Here is a 19,355-nt window from a genome sequence, read left to right as displayed (position 1 = left end):
TGGGTTCACCTAGTTTATTCACCTCTGTAGTGGAAAAATACGGGGAAATAAAGTCTGTTTACAATGGCCAAAGTTTATGGAGAAGCCCTGAAGCTGCTCTCCCCAAATCACAAATCTGATTCAAGAGAAGGAAAAAAAAAACAAACGATGAAAAACATCTCATCACACAAAACTCAGTGTGGTGTCTCTGACAGTCACCAGCCAGCAGGGGAAAAAGAAGAAACCCACCCACTGGCTTTAGGATTTATTGAAGGCTGCCAACACAGCCCAGATCATCTCTGTAGCACTGTGCTTTGTCCCCTCCACTTCAGGGTCCAGTTCTACTAGGTCCTTGGCTCGATTCATAGCCACATCATACTTGTCATCTGTCAGAGAGGAGAAGACATTCTCTAGCACATCAGAGGAGTGGGCTAGCACCAGGAGTGCTAGTGTTCGCTTGTCCATACGCTGAGGGTCATTTACCCACCGCTCTAGGACACTATCTTGAAGTTTTTTCACTAGTCGCTGTTTCTCTGTTGTATTGGTCACTGGATGAGTAGTCATGTCAAATAGGAGGAAATTCTGCTTCTCAGTGGTTAGAATACCCTTTTCTACTAGGTTCTTTGCAATTCGCTCTCTTACATTTCTTAGCTGGTACTGTAATTTGAAGGGGTTCCAGGTCTCACCTTTGGGGGAAAAAAAAAAGAAGACTTGAACAACACTATAACTAGACCTAACTAGACCTAACACGACATCTACAGAACATTCCACCCTAACAGCAGAATACATATCCTTCTCAAGTGCACATGGAACATTCTCCAGGATAGACCATATGCTAGGCCATAAAATCAGCCTTAACAAATTTAAAAGGACTGAAAACATCCAAAGTGTGCTATCTAACCACAACAGAATTAAATTAGAAATTAATAGACAAAAATTTGGGAAATTCAAAAATATGTGGAAATTAAACAACACACTCCTAAATAACCAATTGGTCAAAGAAGAAATCACAGGGAAATTTAAAAAAATGCTTTCAGTTGCATGAAAATGAAAACACAACAGACCAAAATTATGAGCTGCAGCTTAAAGCAGTGCCAAGGCAGAAATTTATGACCCCAAATGTTGTATTAGAAAAGGAGATGTCAAATCAATAACCTAACTTTCTACCTTAAAAAAAGCAGAAAAAGAAGAGCACATTAAACATGAAGGAAGCAAAAGAAGGAAATAATAAAGATTAAGAGAGGAGATAGAAACAATGAAAACAATAGAGAAAATCAATAAAATCAAAAGTTGGTTCATTGAAAAGATCAACAAACTGAAAAACCTAGACTGATCAACAAAAGAGAAGACTCAAATTACTAAAATTACGAATGAAAGAGGAAACATCACCACTGACCTTAAAGAAATAAAAAGGACAGTAAGAGGACACTATAAACAACAGTATGTCAACAAATTAGATAACCTAGAAAAAATGAACAAATTTCTTGAAACACACAAATTACCTAAATTGACTCAAGAAGAAAGACAAAATCTGAATAGATCTATAACAGTAAATAGATTGAATAAGTAATTTAAAATTCCCCCTCAAAAGCATGGTTAACATGGGTTAGTGGTAATTCTACCAAATGTTTAAAGAATACTACTAATCCTTCACAAACTCTTTCAAAAAAACAGACGAGGAGGGAACACTTCCTTAAGTATTACTCTGATACCAAAACCAGACAAAGACATCACAAGAAAACTATAGACCAATACCCCTTATGAATATAGGTACAAAAATATTCAACAAAATACTACCAAAAAGAAAATCAAGCACATATAATAAACACTATGTAACAAAATTAGGTGGGATTTATACCAGAAAGGCAAGGTTGTTTTAATACCCCAAAATCCAATTATGTAACACATCATATCAATAGAATGACAGAAAAAACCAAATGATCATCTCAATCGACACAGAAAAAGTATCTGACAAAATCCAACATACTTACATGATAAAAACACTCAACAAACTAGGAATAGGTAGAAACTTCCTCAACCTGATAGACAGCATTTACAAAAAACCCACAGCTAGCTTCATACTTAATGGTGAAAGAGTCAGTTTTGTCCTGCTAAGATCAGGTACAAGACAAAGATGCCATTTCCATCACTTCTATTTAGCACTGTACTGGAGGTTCTAGCCAGGGCAATTAGGCAAAAAAAAAAAAAAAAAGAGAGAAAAAAAAGGAAAGAAAGAAAGAAAGAAAGAAAAAGAAAGAAAGAAAGAAGGAAAGAAAGAAAGAAAAGCATTCAGACAGGAAGAAGTTAAGCTATTTTTATTTTCAGATGACATGATCTTGTATACAGAAAAATCTAAGGAATCCACTTAAACTATTTCAACAAATAAATTTAGCAAGGTTGCAGGATACAAGATTAATATACAAAAATCAATTGAATTTCTATTCATTAGCAACAAATAATCTGAAAATAAAATTAAGAAAACAATTACATTTATAATAGCATCAAAAAGAACAAAATACTTAGGAATATATTTAACAAAAGTAGTATAAGACTGGTACACTGAAAATTACAAAATATTGTTGAAAGAAATAAAGATCATCTAAATAAATGGAAAGACATCCCATGTTCATGGATTGGAAAACTTCATATTCTTAAGATAGCAATATTCCCCCATACTGATCTACAGATTCAGTACAATTCCTATTAAAATCCTACCTTGCTTTATTGTAGAAACTGACAAGCTAATTTTATAATTCATATGGAAATGCAAAAGACCCAGCATGGCCAAAAAAATCTCAAAAAAGAAGAATAAAGTCGGAGGGCTCACGCTTCCTAATTTCAAAGCGATCATAAAACTATAATAATAATTAAAAAACACCAAAAACAAGCAAAACCTACAATAATCAAGAGAGTGTGGTACTGCATAAGAATAGACATATAGATCAAAAAAAGAGTCCAGAAATAAACCCATACATTTATGGTCAAATGATTTTTGACAATGGTACCAACATAAATCATGGAGGACAGAACAGTGTGAGGACAAATAGTGCCAGAACAACTGTATTTATGTTTTCATGCAAAAGACTGAAGTTGGAGCTCTACCCCATACCAACTCAAAATGGACGATAGACCTAAATGAAATAGACAAAGCCTCTTAGAAGAAAACACAGGAATAAATTTTTAAAAAAGATTTTATTTATTTGAGAGAGAGGGAGCACATGTGTGCAAGAGAGAGAGCACAAGTGGGAGAGGGAGAGGCAGAGGGAAAGGGAGAAGCAGGTTCCTCATTGAGCAGGGAGCCCAATGCAGGGCTCAATCCCAGGACCCTGATATCGTGACCTGAGGTGAAGGCAGACGCTTAACTAACTGAACCACCCAGGTGTCCCAGGAATAAATCTTCATGTTAGGTTAAGCAATCATTTCTTAGCTATTACACAAGTAATAAAAGAAAAAAAGATTAATTGAAAAGTATTAAAATTGAAAAGTTTATGCTTTGAAGGACACTATCAAGAAGTGAAAAGACACAGAATGGAAGAAAAGTTTTGCAAATCCTGTATATGATGAGATTTATATCTAGAATATATTTGAAAAGTACAAATCAATAGTAAAAAAAGGTAAACCTAATTAAAAAATAGGTAAGGTATTTGAATAGACAATTCTCCAAAGAAGATATACAAATGGCCATACATAAAGATGGTCAATATCATTAGTATAAGGAAAATCCAAATAAAAATCACGATATACCACTACATACTCATTAGGATAGATAAAATAAAATAAAAAAGAGAATAACAAGTATTGATGAGAATGTGGAAGAATGAAAACTCATACATTTAAAATCTAGTATGGGGTGATAGTGGGGAGACAAAAATAGTATTTGAAGTGGGCCCTAATGACAAACTCAAACTGGACATAGATGATAAGGTTCTCTAAATTGTTAATCATTGAGGTATGACATCAGGGATGATGACAGAGTATGAAGTGCCAGACATTCATATCTTCACGTAGACAACAATTACACTAGAACCTAGAATCTTTCCTTTTTCCTTTTTTAAACTGGGTTCCACGCCCAGGGTGGAGCCCAACACAGGGCCTGAACTCACAACACTGAGATCAAGAGCTGGATGCCTCACTGACTGAACTACCCAGGAGCCCCTAGAATATATCTTTTTAATAACTATTTGGAACTCTGGAACCAATATGAATGCTCGTAGGTTCCAGGCCGAGGCTTGACTGGCAAAATGTGGTTCATATAGGCCAATTTCAGCCTTCGGCATGATAGTGGCTACTTAGCCCCTACCTCCCAGCCCTGTGATAGGAACCTATAGGGAGGGCAATCTGTGGTTTTGGTGAAGCTTGCTGGAATCAGGGTGGGCAATAAGGACCTTGTCCTTGAAATATCAGGATCTGTGTTCTGATTACAGATTGCAGTTTCTCATGGCTGACATGAAACTAGAAGCTGGATGCCACTGTTCAAATCCCCACCAGCTAAAGCAGTTTCCAGGGGATATAAAGGATAAGCACTGTGGGGTTGTTTCTGTTTTTACACTAAAAAACGTATCCTTGCTCAGGATAAGATGTACCTCACAAAAAACCCGAGTCTGAAGCTTTCTCCTCAGTTTGATCCACAGCACAAAGACACTGTGCAACAGCAAACCCTGGGAAATGGGGAGACTGATTTCCAGAATTACCACATTATAAGATTCAAATGTTCAGTTTTCAAGAAAAAAATCACAAGGCATACAAAGAAAGAGCAAAGTATTACACATTCAAAGAAACAAAAGAAATGGACATAATATGTGCCTCAGCAAGTTAGATATCAAATTTACCAGACAAAGACTTGAAAACAACTGTCTTAAAGATGCTCAAGGGCTAAGAGAACACATGGACATAGACAGGGAAACAACATATGAACAAAATGAAAATATTAATAAAGAGAGAGAAATCATAAAAAGGAACCAAAAAGAAAGTTTGGAGCTTACATACAATAGCTGAAATGAAAAATACACTATATGGGGTCAAAAGCAGAACTAAGTAGGCAGAAAAAGAATGAACAAACCTGAATATAGGAAGCTGAAATTATATAGCCTGGGGAACAGAAAGAAAAAAATGAGAAAAGTAAACAGAACCTAAGGGACCTCTGGTACACCATCAAATGGACAAATACATGCATTGTGAGAATCCCAGAAGGAGAAGAGAGAGAAATGGGGCAGAAAGACTATCTGAAGAAATAATAGCTGAAAACTTTCCGAATTTGATAAAGGACATGAATCTATAAATCCAAGAAGCTTAAGGAACTCAATGTCAGATAAAGCATCCATACTGAGACATATTATAATCAAACTGTCAAAAGCCAAAGATAAAGAACCTTAAAAGCAGGAAGAAAGGAGTCATCACATACAAGGGATCCTCAGTAATATTATCAGCTGATTTCTCATCAAAAAAAATTCAGAGGGCAGAAGGCAGTGGGCTGATATATTCAAAGATATAAAAGGGGGAAAAAAAACAGTAAAATGAGAATTCTATATCCAGAAAAACTGTCCTTCAAAAATGAAGGAGAAATTAAGACTTCCCAACATAAACAAAAACCGAGGAAGTTTATTACCACTAGACTTGTCCTGCAAGAAATACTAAAAAGGAGAGGACCCTGGGTGGCTCAGTCTTGGTTTTGGCTCAGGTTGTGATCTCAGGATTGTGAGATCAGGCTCCATGCTCAGTGGGGAGTCTGCTTCTCTCCCTCTCCCTCTGTCATTCCCCAGCTCATGCTCTCACTCTAAGATATATAAATAAATATTTAAAAAAAATACTAAAAAGGAGTCCTGCAGGTTGAAATGAAGGGAAGTTAGACAGTAAGTAGAAGCAATATGAAGAAATAAAGATCTCCAAAAAAGGTAAATACATGTACAAATATAAAAGCTAGTATTGGTTTGTAACGCTACTTTTTTTTTTTTTTTAAAGATTTTATTTATTTATTTAACAGAGATAGAGACAGCCAGCGAGAGAGGGAACACAAGCAGGGGGAGTGGGAGAGGAAGAAGCAGGCTCATAGTGGAGGAGCCTGATGTGGGGCTTGATCCCATAACGCCGGGATCACGCCCTGAGCTGAAGGCAGACACTTAACGAATGCGCCATCCAGGCGCCCCTTTTTTTAAGATTTATTTTAGAGAGCAAGTGAGTGAGCATGAGCCAGGGGAGGGGCAGAGGAAGAAGGAGAGAATCTCAAGCAGACTCCCCGCTGAGCATGGAGCTGACTTGGGGCTTAGTCCCACAACCCCAAGATCATGACCTGAGCCCAATCAAGAGTCAGGACACCCACCACCCAGGTGCCCCTATATGTTTTAAAAGATAAATACATTAAAAAACAACTAATTTATGTTACTGGGCACACAACATATAAAAATATAATCTGTGACATTAAAACAGAAAGAGGGTGGAATGCAGCTTTATAGGGGCAGAGTTTTTATGTTATTGAAGTTGGTATAAAATCCAATTAGGTTGTTGAAACTTTAGGATGTTAAATTCTATGGTAACAATAAAGAAAATATCTATATAAAAGAAAATGAGAGGGAATACAAATGTTTCACTACAAAAAACCACCTAAACACAAAAAAAGACAATAATGCAGGAAATGAAGGACAAAAACCTATAATCATGCAGCAAAGAAACAGCAAAATGGCAGAAGTGTCTTTTTATGAGTAATTATTTTTATTTATTTACTTATTTTTAAGATTTTATTTATTATTTATTTAAGAGAGAGCAAGTGGGAGAGGATGAGTGGGGGAGGGGAGGGGCAGAGGGAGAGGGAGAAGCAGGCTCCCCGCTGAGCAGGGAGCCCAACACGGGGCCCAAACCCAGGACCCTGGGATCATGACCTGAGCTGAAGGCAGACACTTAACCAACTGAGCCACCCAGGTGCCCCATGAGTAATTACTTTAAATGTAAATAGATTAAGCAATTCAATACAAGACAAAGATTGGCAGAATGGGTTAAAAAACATCATCCAATTATATGCTATCTACAAGAGACTCACTTTAGTCACATTATTGACCAATAACTCTTACGAATATTGATGCAAACATCCTTAATCAAATATTAGCAAATTGAATCCAACAGCATATTAAAAGGATTATTTACCATGAACAAGTAAAATTTATCCCACGAATGTAACATAAAAAAATCAAATGGGGAAAGGATCTGAATACTTTTTTCCAAAGAAGATAAAAGATGGCCAACAGACACATGAAAAAGTGCTCAACATCTCTAATCACCAGAGAAGTGCAAATCAAATCACAATGAAATATTACCTCACACCCGTTAGCGTGGCTGTTATCAAAAAGACAAGAAATAACAAGCATTGAAGAGGATGTAGAAAAAAAGAGAACCTTTGTGCACTTTGTGTGAGAATGTAAACTGGTGCAGCCACTACAGAAAACAATACAGAAGTTCCTAAAATGTTAAAAATAGAAGTATCATATGATCCAGCAATTCCACTTCTGAATATTTATTCAAAGAAAATGAAAATGCTAACTGGGAAAGATATATGCACTCTGATGTTAAGTGAAGCATTATTCACAATAGCCAAGACATAGAAGTAAACTAAATGTCCATCACTGGATGAATGGATAAAGAAAATGTATACACACACACACACACACACACACACACACTATGGAATATTATTCAGCCATAAAAAAGAAATCTTGCCATTTGCAACAACATGGATGGAACCTGAGGGCAGTATGCTAAGTGAAATAAATGAGACAGAGAAAGACAAATACTGTAATGATCTCACTTACATATAGAACCTAAAAAACAAAAATCCAAAAGGAGTGCCTGGCTGACTCAGTCAGGGGAGTGTGTGACTCTTGATCTCAGGGTTGTAAGTTTGAGCCCCACAATGAATGTAAAGATTACTTAAAAATAAAATCTTAAAAAAAAAACAAAAACAAAAACCCCAAAACAAAACAGAAAAGCTCACCGATACAGAGAACAGATTGATGGTTGCCAGAAGCAAGGGATGGGGGGGTGGGCAAAATGGGTGAATGTAGTCAAAAGGTACAAACTTCCAGTTATAAAATAAATAATTCCTAGGGATATAATATACAGCATGGTGACTGTGGTTAATAACACTGTATTGTATATCTGAAGGTTGCTAAGAGAGATCTTAAAAGTTCTCATCACAAGAAAAAAAATTGAAACTATATGTGGGGATGGATGTTAAGTAGATGTATTGTGATCACTTCACAATTTACACCAATCCTGAATCAATGTGTTCTACATCTGAAATTAATACAATGTTGTATGTCAATTATACCTCAATAAAAAAATAAATAACAGAATACATCACATTAATAGAGTGAAAGAAAAAAGCCAAATAGTCATCTCACTTGACTCAGAAAAGACATTTGGCAAAAATGAACCCACTTTCAAAACAACAACAACAACACACTTTCATGACAGAAAACTAGGAATAAAAGGAAAATTTCTCAACATTGTAAAGGATAGGTATGAAAAATCCACAGCTAACATCACATTCAATAGTGAAACTGGAAGCTTTTCCTCAAGGGTCATGAACAACACAAGGATGACAGCTTTCCCCACTGCTATTCAAACCAGAGCTGTTAGAGAAGGGAAAAAAGATGAAAGGCATCCAAATTGGAAAGGAAAAGCTAAAACTATCTCTGTTTGCACATGACATGATCCTATCTATAGCTGACCCTTGAACAGCCTGGGAGTTAGGAGTGCCAAACCCCTGCACAGTCCAAAATCTGTGTGTAACTTTTAATTCTTTAAAAACTTAACTAATAGCCTAAACTGAAAGCCTTACTGACAACATAAACAGTCAATTAACACATATTTTGTATGTTATATGTATTATATACTGTGTCCTTATAATAAAATAAGCTAGAAAAAATGAAATATTAAGAAAATCATAAGGAAAATACATTTAGAGTAATGCATTATATTTATTGAAAAAAATCCATGTATACATGGACCTGCATGGCTCAAATCCATGTTGTTCAAGGGTCAACTGTATAGAAAATCCCAAAGAATGCATAAAAATGCTACTAGAGCTAATAAAATAATTCAGCTAAGGTGCAGGGTACAAGAAAAACACACAAATATCAATTGTTTCTACATACCGGTGAAGAACAAAGGAAATTAAGAAAGCAGTTCCATTTATAATAGTGTCTAAAAGAATTAAATACTTAGGAATAAGTCTAACCACGGAGGTGAAAGATTTCTATGCTTAGAACTATAAGACATTGCTGCAAACATTAAAGATGACCTAAATATGGAAAGACATCCCATTTTGATCGACAGGCAGACCTGACATTGTTAAGATATCAATACCACTCAAAGAGATCTACAGGTTCGAAACAACCCCTAACAACATTCCAATAGCCTTTCCCACCAAAACGGGGAAGCTGATCCTCAAATTCACATGGAATTGCATGAGACCCAGGATAGCCAAAACAATCCTGAACAAGATAAAGTCGTGGGACTCATACTTCCCAACCTCAAACCTTACTATAAAGCCATAGTAACTAAAACAGTATGGTATTGGCACAGGACAAACATAGATCAATGCAACAGAACAGACAGCCCAGAAATAAATCCTCACGTCTATGATCAACTGATTTTCAACAAGGCTACTAAGATTATTCAATGGGGAAACAGCAGTCTTTTCATGGATATGAGACCAAAAGTGCAGGCAACAAAAGAAAAAATAGATAAATTGGATTTCATCAAAATTAAGAACTTCTGTGCGTCAAGGATTACCATCAAACAAGTTGAAAAGACAACCTAAAGAATAGGAGAAAATATTGGTAAATGATGGATCTGATAAGGGATTAATATCCAGAAAATATAAAGAAGTTCTAAAACTCATCAACAATAATAACAACGAGGAGCCAACAGGGTGGCTCAGTTGGTTAAGCGTCTGCCTTTGGCTCAGGTCGTGATCTTGGGGTCCTGAGACCGAGTCCTGCGTTGGGCTCCCTGCTCAGTGGGGAGTCTGCTTCTCCCTCTCCCTCTGTGTGTTCGCTAGCTCTCTCTCAAATAAATAACTAAATATTCAAATAAATAAATAAATAAAAAAAATCTTTAAACAGAAGCAATAACAACAGACTCCAGTTAAAAAATGGGCAAAGGACTTGAATAGACATTTTTCCAAAGAAGATCTATAAATGGCCAATAACCTATGAAAAGATGCTCATCATTGGCCGTTAGGGAAACGCAAATCAAAACAACGAGATATCCCTTCATGCCTACTAGGCGAGCTATAATTAAAAAAACAAAACAAAACAAAAAACAGAACAAGTGTTGATGGCAATGTAGAGAAACTGGAACCCTCATGCATGGCTGGTGAGAGTCTAAAAGGGTGCAACCTGTTTAGAAAATAGTTTTGTGGTTTCTCAAAACAGAACTATCATATGACACAGCAATTCTACTCCTAGGTATATATCCAAAAGAATGGAAAGCAGGGACTTGAATAGATATTTGTATACTAATGTTCATAGCAGCATTATCCACAATAGCTAAAAGGTGGAAACAACCTAAGTGTCCATCAACAAATGAATAATAATAAAAAAAAAGGGTAGATCTAATCAATGGAATTGATTGGCCATAAAAAGGAATGAGACTTTGATACATGCTACAACATGACCAGACCTTGAAAACATTATGCTTAATGAAGTAAGACAGATATAGAAGGACAAATATCATATGATTCCACTTTTATGAGTTACCTAGTACAGGTAACTTCATAAAGACAACAAATAGAAAAGAGGTTGCCAGAGAATGGGGGGCGGGAAGAAATAAGGATGTTTGGGATGATGAGAAAGCTTTGGGTATAGAGAGAGGTGATGGTTACATAACACCTTGAATGTATTTAATGTCACTGAATTATACATTTATGAATAGTTAAGACAATAAAGATTATGTTATGTGTATTTTACAGTAAAAAGAATTAACTATACACCCAGAAGAAATTAAAACACATCCAAAAAAACATGTCTGTGAATGTTCATAACAGTACTCATAACAGCCTAAAAGTGGAAATAATCCAAATGTCTATCAACTGATGAATCAATAAATAAATGTGGTACATCTACACAACGAAATATTCTTTAGTGATAAAAAGAAGTCAAGGTAAAACTGGGCAAGTTCTAATAAGATTGGTGGATTGTATCAATGCCAATATCCTGTGGGTCAGATTATATAATAGTTTTGTAAAAGGTTATCACTGGGGGACTCTGCGCAGAGTGTATAAGGGATCTCTCGGTATTATTTCTTACAACTGCATGTAAATCTACAAATATCTCAATAAAAATTTCAATTAAAAAAATTGAACCAGAAGGTGACACTGGCTGTGATCTCAAAGTGTCCTGTTTTCTCCTAAAATTCTACTTACTTACATTAAAGTTTTTGAACTTGCCCTTAAAAAAAAAGGAGGATGAGGTATTGGTACATGCTAAAACATGGATGAACCTTAAAAATATTGTATCTTAAAGCCAGTTACAAAAAAAGTTGTACATTTCATTTATATGAAATATCCAGAATAAGCAAATCTATAGAGATAGAATGTAGATTAGTGGTTGGCTAGAGCTGGGCAGGAGGCTTGGGAAAAACTGCTAATGAGTATGGGGTTTATTTTTGGGGTGATGAAAATGTTCTAAGTTTAGACTGTGATGATGGCTGCACAATTGTGTGAATATACTAAAATCCATTTAATTGTGTACTTTCCATGGGTCAACTGTAAGGTGTGTGAATTATATATCAATAAAGATGTTAAAAATTTTTCTTGTGAAGAATACTGTTAGAGAGCTGGGGTGGGGTGGCAGAAGTAAAATGAAACTTTGGAAAATTTTTTGTATTGATTAACCATGCCTTTTCTGTCCCTCTTTAATAGTTAAACAGTGAACCATATATTTCTTACCCAGCAGCTTGAAATCCTGTACTCATTTTCTTGAACTAGTAGGATAAAGATTACAAAGTGTGGAATTTTTGAACCATTTTGAGCCATTTTACCTGTGAGTAGCTCTATCCATGTCTGGACGGTTTCTGTGGGTTCAGTTGCTTTGATGTGTTTGAGAGTTTCATCCAGTAAAACATCCCCTGTTGGGCTATCTGACTTTAGCAGTACCTTTAAAAGAAGAATCAAGGGACCCTGGTTCATTTACTTAATTCAAATTAAAATCTTTCAGTATACCATATATACATTATTGGTCAAGTGTTGTAGGAAATGCAAAGCAACATAGTATACTGTCCCTTTCCTCAAGAAGTTTAAAATCTAGTATGGGGTAATAGTAATGAGACAAAAATAACATTTGAAGTGGATCCTAGCAACAAACTAGATATAAATGATCATGGAGAAAATACACAATAATAACTCTTTGGGTCTGGAAAACCAACTTGGCTTTTTAAAAAATATTTTATTTATTTATTTGAGAGAGTGAGAGAGAAAATGAGGAGGGCCGGGGGGGGGGCGGTGCAGGGGGAGAGGGAGAAGCAGACTCCCTGCTAAGCAGGGAGCCCAATGTGGGACTCAATCCCAGAATGACCTGAGCCAAAGGCAGACCCTTAACCAACTGAGCCACCCAGGCACCCTGGAAAACCAGCTTGTGAAACAATTAATAAAGGTAGGAAAGTCAGAAAAGGAATCAGTTTTGGGGGAAATGTTGATTAAGTTTAGTTTTAACTGATAAGGGATAGCCAAGTTGAAATGCCTACTCAATAGTTAAATAGGGTAGAAAAAGAAGGCCTAGGATTTGATAGGTTAATATCATGGAGGTGATAGATGAAGCTGTGAGGTAAATGATATCTCCAAAGGGACAGGAAGTTATGCAAAAGGATACAAACTGAGACTTAGATGTTAAGGAATGGAGAGGTATAAGAAATAGGGTACAGCCAGAGAAGCAAGAAAATGTAATATGACAAAGGCCAAGAATGGAGAAAACCTCAAGTAGGAGGTGGTGGTCAAAAATGTCAAATGTCACATGTAGCTTAAAAGAAAAATAAATTGAAGACAAAAGAGAGGGTGGTGATGGGGCACCTGGCTGGCTCGGTTGATAAGAGCATGTGACTTTTTTTTTAAAAGATTTTATTTATTTGAGACAGGGGGATAGTGAGAGAGCAAGAGTGGGGTGGAGGGGTACAAAGAGAGGGAGAAGCAGGCTCCTGGCTGAGCAGAGAACCCGATGCAGGGCTCGATCCAGGACGCCAGGATGATAACCTGAGCCAAAGGCAGATGCTTAGCAACTGAGCCACCAAGGCGATCCCCCCGGCACCTTTTTAAAAGATTTTATTTAATTGACAGAGAGTGCAAGTGACACAAGCAGGGGGAGCGGCAGAGGGAGAGAGAGAAGCAGGCTCCCTGATGAGCATGAAGCCTGCTGCGGGACTCCATCCCAGGTCCCCAGGATCATGACCTGAGCCAAAAGCCAGATGTTTAACTGACTGAGCCACCCAGGCGCCCAGAGTATGTGACTCATGATCTCAGGGTTGTGAGTTCAAGGCCCATACTGGGCATAGAGCCTGCTGGTGATACCTAAACAATGTAGTTTTGGTAGAGTTCTGAGTATGACAGTGAAGTTATGGGTGGAAAAAATAAGTAGTAAAAAATAGAGACAGGAGTATAGCTCACATGGTGGACCCGACTTGCTATAAATGGAAGGAGAAAAATCTAATGGTTATCTGAGCATGACTAGAGTTCAACAAAGACTAACCTGACCGATGTTTGCCCCCTCCTATATAACACTCCATTTCATAATGTTATAAATATACAGGGCGTAATAACAGCATCTTAAAGTGATTTTTCTGAATTAAAAAGACAAAACCATAACCTTCTTATAACTCTTTAGATGATGGATATTTGAATTTCTCCCTCTGCTATAGGTTAATTAAACCTGTTAGACAATGGGACAACTGAGTCAGTGGTATTTATCTTGTTTCACTACTCAGATCTTCCCATTCCCCCCAGGGGCACCTGGGTGGCTCAGCTGGATAAGCGTCTGACTCTTGATATTAGCTCAGTTGATCTCAGGGTCATGAATTCAAGGCCCTCGGGAAAAAAACAACAACAAAACTTCCCATTCCTCCAAAATGGACCATTGGTATCTGCCCTTTTGTAAGTTAGGAGGATGTCCACAGAGATGCTGTACCTTTCTGTCCAGAAGTCGCTTCTTACGCATTGTGGGGGGTTCCAGATAGATTCGACCCCGCATGGCCAGCTCTATCAGGATACCCCCTCGTAGGCCAGATGATATGCAGTCATTCCAGAAAGATGTGTAACCCTAGAAAAGGCAAAAGAGAAGAGAGAGAATGTTCTGAAAGGGTTATAGACTTGCAGCAAGCACCTTAAGGATGGCTTACTTTGTTGTGATTCATTTCATGTCACATTACATGAACTCAAAGCACAGAGTAAGAAAATAGAATCTCTTTAATCCCCTTAATCTAAACCTCCCCCCCCAAATAAGGTTTTCTGTCTGACTTCCAGCTCTTTGTGAATTCCCATGGTTCAGCTGTTAGTTGATAACTGGCATGTCAAATTTTAATTTTTGAAAAGAATTTTGGCTTCTTGGAAATGTTTCCATGACACCCTAAATTTCAGAGTAGAATATAAATAAGGAGAAAAATGTATACACCATTTGAGCCTTTTACTCCTCCAAGACATGTTTTATTTGCAAGCTATTTTGATGGGTGGTGTGGTAGAAACCCAGCTCTGCCACTGACCACTTAAGTGCCTTGGTATGTTATTTAACCATTTTCAAGTGCAATGTCCTCATCTATAAAACAGGGACACTACTATCTATCTTTCTAAGTTTGTTGTGAGGAATAAATTAGATGTTACATACAAGAAGGCATTTAGTAGAGTGCCTGGCATATAGTAGGCACTTAAATATTAGTTTCCCTTTCCTAGGAGCTATGGGGGTACAAAGACAGAAGAAATACCCACTGTCTTAAGAAACAAAAAAACCTAACTGGAAATACCATAAAAAAGTGAGGAAAATTATGTGATAATATAAATTTTAAATAAAAGCTCAATTGAAAAAGCAGCAGAAGACTGGCAAAAATGACTACTGGAAGTTTGATTTAGATGATAGTTTTTCAAACTATAAATCACATTTGGGCTAGTCGGAAACTTTTATGGAACTTGAACTGGGGTTTGAAGAACAGGTTGAATTTTTCAGAGAAGGGAGGGTTTTCCAGATGAAGATGAAGGAAATCACCCAAATTCTACTATTTGTCAAAAGGGCATTCTAAGCAAAAGCATAAAGGAAAGAGACATCAAATATGTTTAGAGATCTAACTCAAGGACATGAGATCAAGCTGGCTGGGGCCAGGCTGTGGAAAATCTTGATGCTCTGAACTTTTACTGAAAGGCAATATTGAATCCTGAAGGTTCTGAGCAAGGAGTTACGATTAACACAAGAAGACCCGTCAGTTATTAGAACTGTTCAACACTAGCCATCTTTCGGTGCAGCACTCCCTCTCCTGGGAGAGAAGACGGGTGAGATGTTGGCAGGAAAGTTTTAGCATGGCTTTAAAGTATCACTTTTAATGTTCACTATATAAATCACTATTTAAAGATTTTTATTTTACTTATTTACTTAGTTTTTAATTTTTTTAAAAAACAAGCTCCATGCCAAAATGGAGCTTGAACTCATGACCCCAGGATCAAGGGCCTCATGCTCCACCAACTGTGCCAGTCAGTTTTTGTGCCAGTCACAACTCACTATTAATAGTAGTAATGTCTAATATTTATTGGATACTTACTATGTAGATTTGCATTTAGCTTTTTTTGCATGCACTATCTGATCACATCTTCACAACAACCGTACAAGGGAGGTACTACTATCCACACTTTAAAGATGAGGAAACTATGGGGCGCCTGGGTGGCACAGCGGTTAAGCGTCTGCCTTCGGCTCAGGGCGTGACCCGGCATTCTGGGATCGAGCCCCACATCAGGCTCCTCCGCTGGGAGCCTGCTTCTTCCTCTCCCACTACCCCTGCTTGTGCTCCCTCTCTCACTGGCTGTCTCTGTCAAATAAATAAATAAAATCTTAAAAAAAAAAAAAGTTGCATGTTACACTGACTGAGCCAGCTAGGTGCCCCCAGCTGGGACCACATTTAAACCAAGCTTCCCCGTTTTATCTCAACTCTGAGGTTTATTTCTGACTATCCAATTCCTGGATCTCAGGACTGATTTGATAATTTGTCCCAGGGCAATGTGGTGTTCATGTTTGTTTATTGCTCATCTCTAGGATTTTAAGTTTGGTGCTGAAGATTTCTTATTTTCCAAAGTCCCAACAGTACTTTAGAAATTATGTCTATTCAAGACTTAATATCTCTGACCACTATACTGTCAGAGACAGAGGTCTTCTAATTCCAGTTTTCCCATTATAGCCAGGATGATCTTTATGCTCAAAGCTAATAATGATATAACTCTCTTCCCCTCTGCTTAGAACTCTTTGAAATGCTCCTCCCAGTCAAGTCCAAATTCCGTAGTGTAACACTCAAGCCAAGAGGTTACTCACTGGTCTCTCCCTGGTGTCTTTTCCCTAGAACACTATGCTCAGCTTTCCAGAACTATTTTTTTTTAAGTTTATTTTATCAGTAATCTCTAAACCCAATGTGAGGCTCAGACTCATGACCCTGAGATCAAGAGCTGCATGCTTCTCAGACTGAGCCAGCTGGGCGCCCCCAGAACTATTTAAGTACTCTTAATATATCATTTTCGCCTATTGGCCTTTGTACACATTGTTCTCTCTGTCCAGAAGAACCAGTACCCCTCTTTTCCCAATTCCTCCTTGTTCTTAAGGACTGTGTACAGGGATAACCTCTTCTATGTACCTTCTCTGACAATGTCTTTCCTTCTACTCCACCCTCTAGGTTAGGCTCCTCACCTGGGTGTGCCTATATATACTTATCCCTTATCATTTCTTTTATCACACTGCAATCAACTGTCCTCAGTAGACTATAAATTCCTTAAGGAGAGAGTACCTGACTAATAATACATAGCATTTCCCAATGTTTCTTGACAGCCTAAATTTAGGATTTGAAGTAAATATGTTAACCTGGCAAAAGCTCAGTTTGAACCATAAACATCCCTAAACCTATCCACATTTCCTGTGGGCCTGATCTTAGATTCAAAACTGGGATTAGATCCATCTACTACCTGCCTCATGGCTACATCAAAAGAGTCATATTTAGAACTCCTCTTTAAGGAGGGTGTAGTCTTTTTTAAAGATTAATCATTGGTTTCATGCAATTCAGCTGCCTAATTAAGGTTAAACTATAACTTTCTTCAGGACACATAATTTATTTAGGCATAACTTTTATATAATCTTGGTAATTTTATAAATCTCAACAGGTGTGCAAACACATCAGCCAGTATTAAAGCAATTAGAGGAAACTAATTTGTTTGTTTTTTTCATTTCTTCCTGACCACACAACTTCTGTTACAGTAACAGTGATGTCAGATTGTCAACAGAACTGTAAATGAGAAGCACTGTAAATAAAGAAACAATGGAAAGCAGGATGTAGAAATTATGCTTTTTAATATCACTCCCATCATAGCATCTAACGTAAAAGTCCCCAAATGAGTTTTTTTAAACTTTCTTTTTATTGAGTCATGCATCATAATAGAAAAAAGCTTAAAAATACACACATGGAGTTTTAAAAGATAATTATAATTTTAAGGTCCATATTCTTCTAAATAAATACATCCAGCTGTACTGGTGAATTCTGAAACCATCTATGATAAAGATTCTGTGTTAAAGGGCCAGTGCTTCAGTATGCAGGCTGATCTCACACACGCATACTAAAGCTCACCATTAGTCATCAAATTTGGTTATCAAAGTCTCTACACACGAGGGAAAAGAGAAAAAGAAAATTTTAGGATTTACTAAAACAAATGGAATCACACATTGCCTCATGAACAACAGAGAATCTTGAAGGCTTGGCAGAATAAGATCTTTGAATAGTGGACTTTGTTTTGTCTTAATTAGAAATGTAATAAATGATTATAAAAAAAGGAAAAAAGACCATATTATAGAAATGTATAACTTATAAACTGAAAGTTTATCTGGAGGGAATAACAGTCTACTGTGTATTTTCTAGATTTTATATACATATTCTATCTTTATTATTATTATTTACAGAAACTTTTACAGAATACTGAGTGGCAACTTTTTCACTTCACCATTATTTTGGCTCTCTCTCCACATGAGTAAATACAGATCTACCTCATTCATCATAATGGCTACACAGTATCGCACTTTAAATGTACTATAATTTATCTATTCAAGACTTTACTGGCGTACATTTGCTTAAAATTTTTGTCGTTACAAAAAAAATGCCATGAAGAAATATCATTGTGTGTGTTTCTGTTGAATAAATTCCTAGAAGAAATTTTGGGGTCAAAGATTATACATATTTACATTTTTTAAAAGAGAGTTATTTATTTGAGAGAGAGAGCATGCACGGGCATGGGGGGGGGGCAAGGGACAGGAGGAGAGGGCCGGAAAGCCCTAAGCAGACTCCCCGCTGAGCCAGGAACCTGACTAGGGGCTCCAACCCAGGATCCCGAGATCACAACCTGAGCTGAAACCAAAAGTCGGATGCTTCATCTACTGTGCCGTCCAGGTGCGCCCCAGATCTACACTTCTGGCACTGTCATTTTGTTCTTTAAAAAGGTAGGGCAATGAGATTTCTCTCTCTTTTTTTTTTAGATTTTATTTGAGAAAGCACGAGCAGGGGGAGGGGCTGAGGGAGAAGCAGACTCCCCGCTGAGTGGGGAACCCTGCATGGGGCTCAATCCCAGGACCCCAAGATCATGATCTGAGCCGAAGGCAGATGCTTAACAGACTGAGCCACCCAGGTGCCCCAGCAATGACACTTAAGTAAATTCAGACAGTCAACATTTTATGCTGAATTTCCATCTAGTCAAATATTCCTTATTTAAACTTCCTTAAAGCCACGCCTTAAAACAACTCTGAAAGTTAAAAGATTTTAAAGTTGCCTGGTTGTGGTAAAAAGGACAGAAAACAAGAAACTTAAAGCATCATTAAAAACTATGCTTACAAGGAGTTTTAAAAAATAATGTTAGAAAATTCTTGCGAATTTTCGCCTGGCTGGCTCGGTTAGGAGAACATGCGACTCTAGGGGCGCCTGGGTGGTGCAGTCGTTAAGCGTCTGCCTTCGGCTCAGGGCGTGATCCCGGCGTTCTGGGATCGAGCCCCACATCAGGCTCCTCTGCTGGGAGCCTGCTTCTTCCTCTCCCACTCCCCCTGCTTGTGTTCCCTCTCTCGCTGGCTATCTCTCTCTCTGTCAAATGAATAAATAAAATCTTAAAAAAAAAAAAAAAAAAA

The 19,355-nt window shown here is 37.3% G+C and overlaps 1 protein-coding gene across 3 annotated transcripts in view; it reads right to left on the bottom strand.

Moving 5' to 3' along the window:
• GOLPH3L (golgi phosphoprotein 3 like) overlaps positions 1 to 19,355 on the bottom strand; it is a 38,122-nt gene continuing 18,767 nt past the window's right edge. For all 3 annotated transcript variants that reach the window (XM_040626795.1, XM_008695704.2, XM_008695705.2), the window contains 3 exons: positions 14,145 to 14,276; positions 12,013 to 12,127; positions 1 to 665 (listed from right to left, as the gene is read on the bottom strand). In XM_040626795.1, the coding sequence (XP_040482729.1) occupies positions 238 to 665; positions 12,013 to 12,127; positions 14,145 to 14,276 (675 nt within the window). In that variant the 3' untranslated portion in view covers positions 1 to 237. The remainder of the gene's footprint in view (positions 666 to 12,012; positions 12,128 to 14,144; positions 14,277 to 19,355) is intronic.

This window comes from Ursus maritimus, unplaced genomic scaffold, assembly GCF_017311325.1.
Source record: "Ursus maritimus isolate PB19 unplaced genomic scaffold, ASM1731132v1 scaffold_12, whole genome shotgun sequence".
In the NCBI taxonomy this organism is placed as follows: Eukaryota; Metazoa; Chordata; class Mammalia; order Carnivora; family Ursidae; genus Ursus; species Ursus maritimus.
Note: the sequence above shows the minus strand (reverse complement) of the source record. Positions and strands in the feature narration are given on the sequence as shown.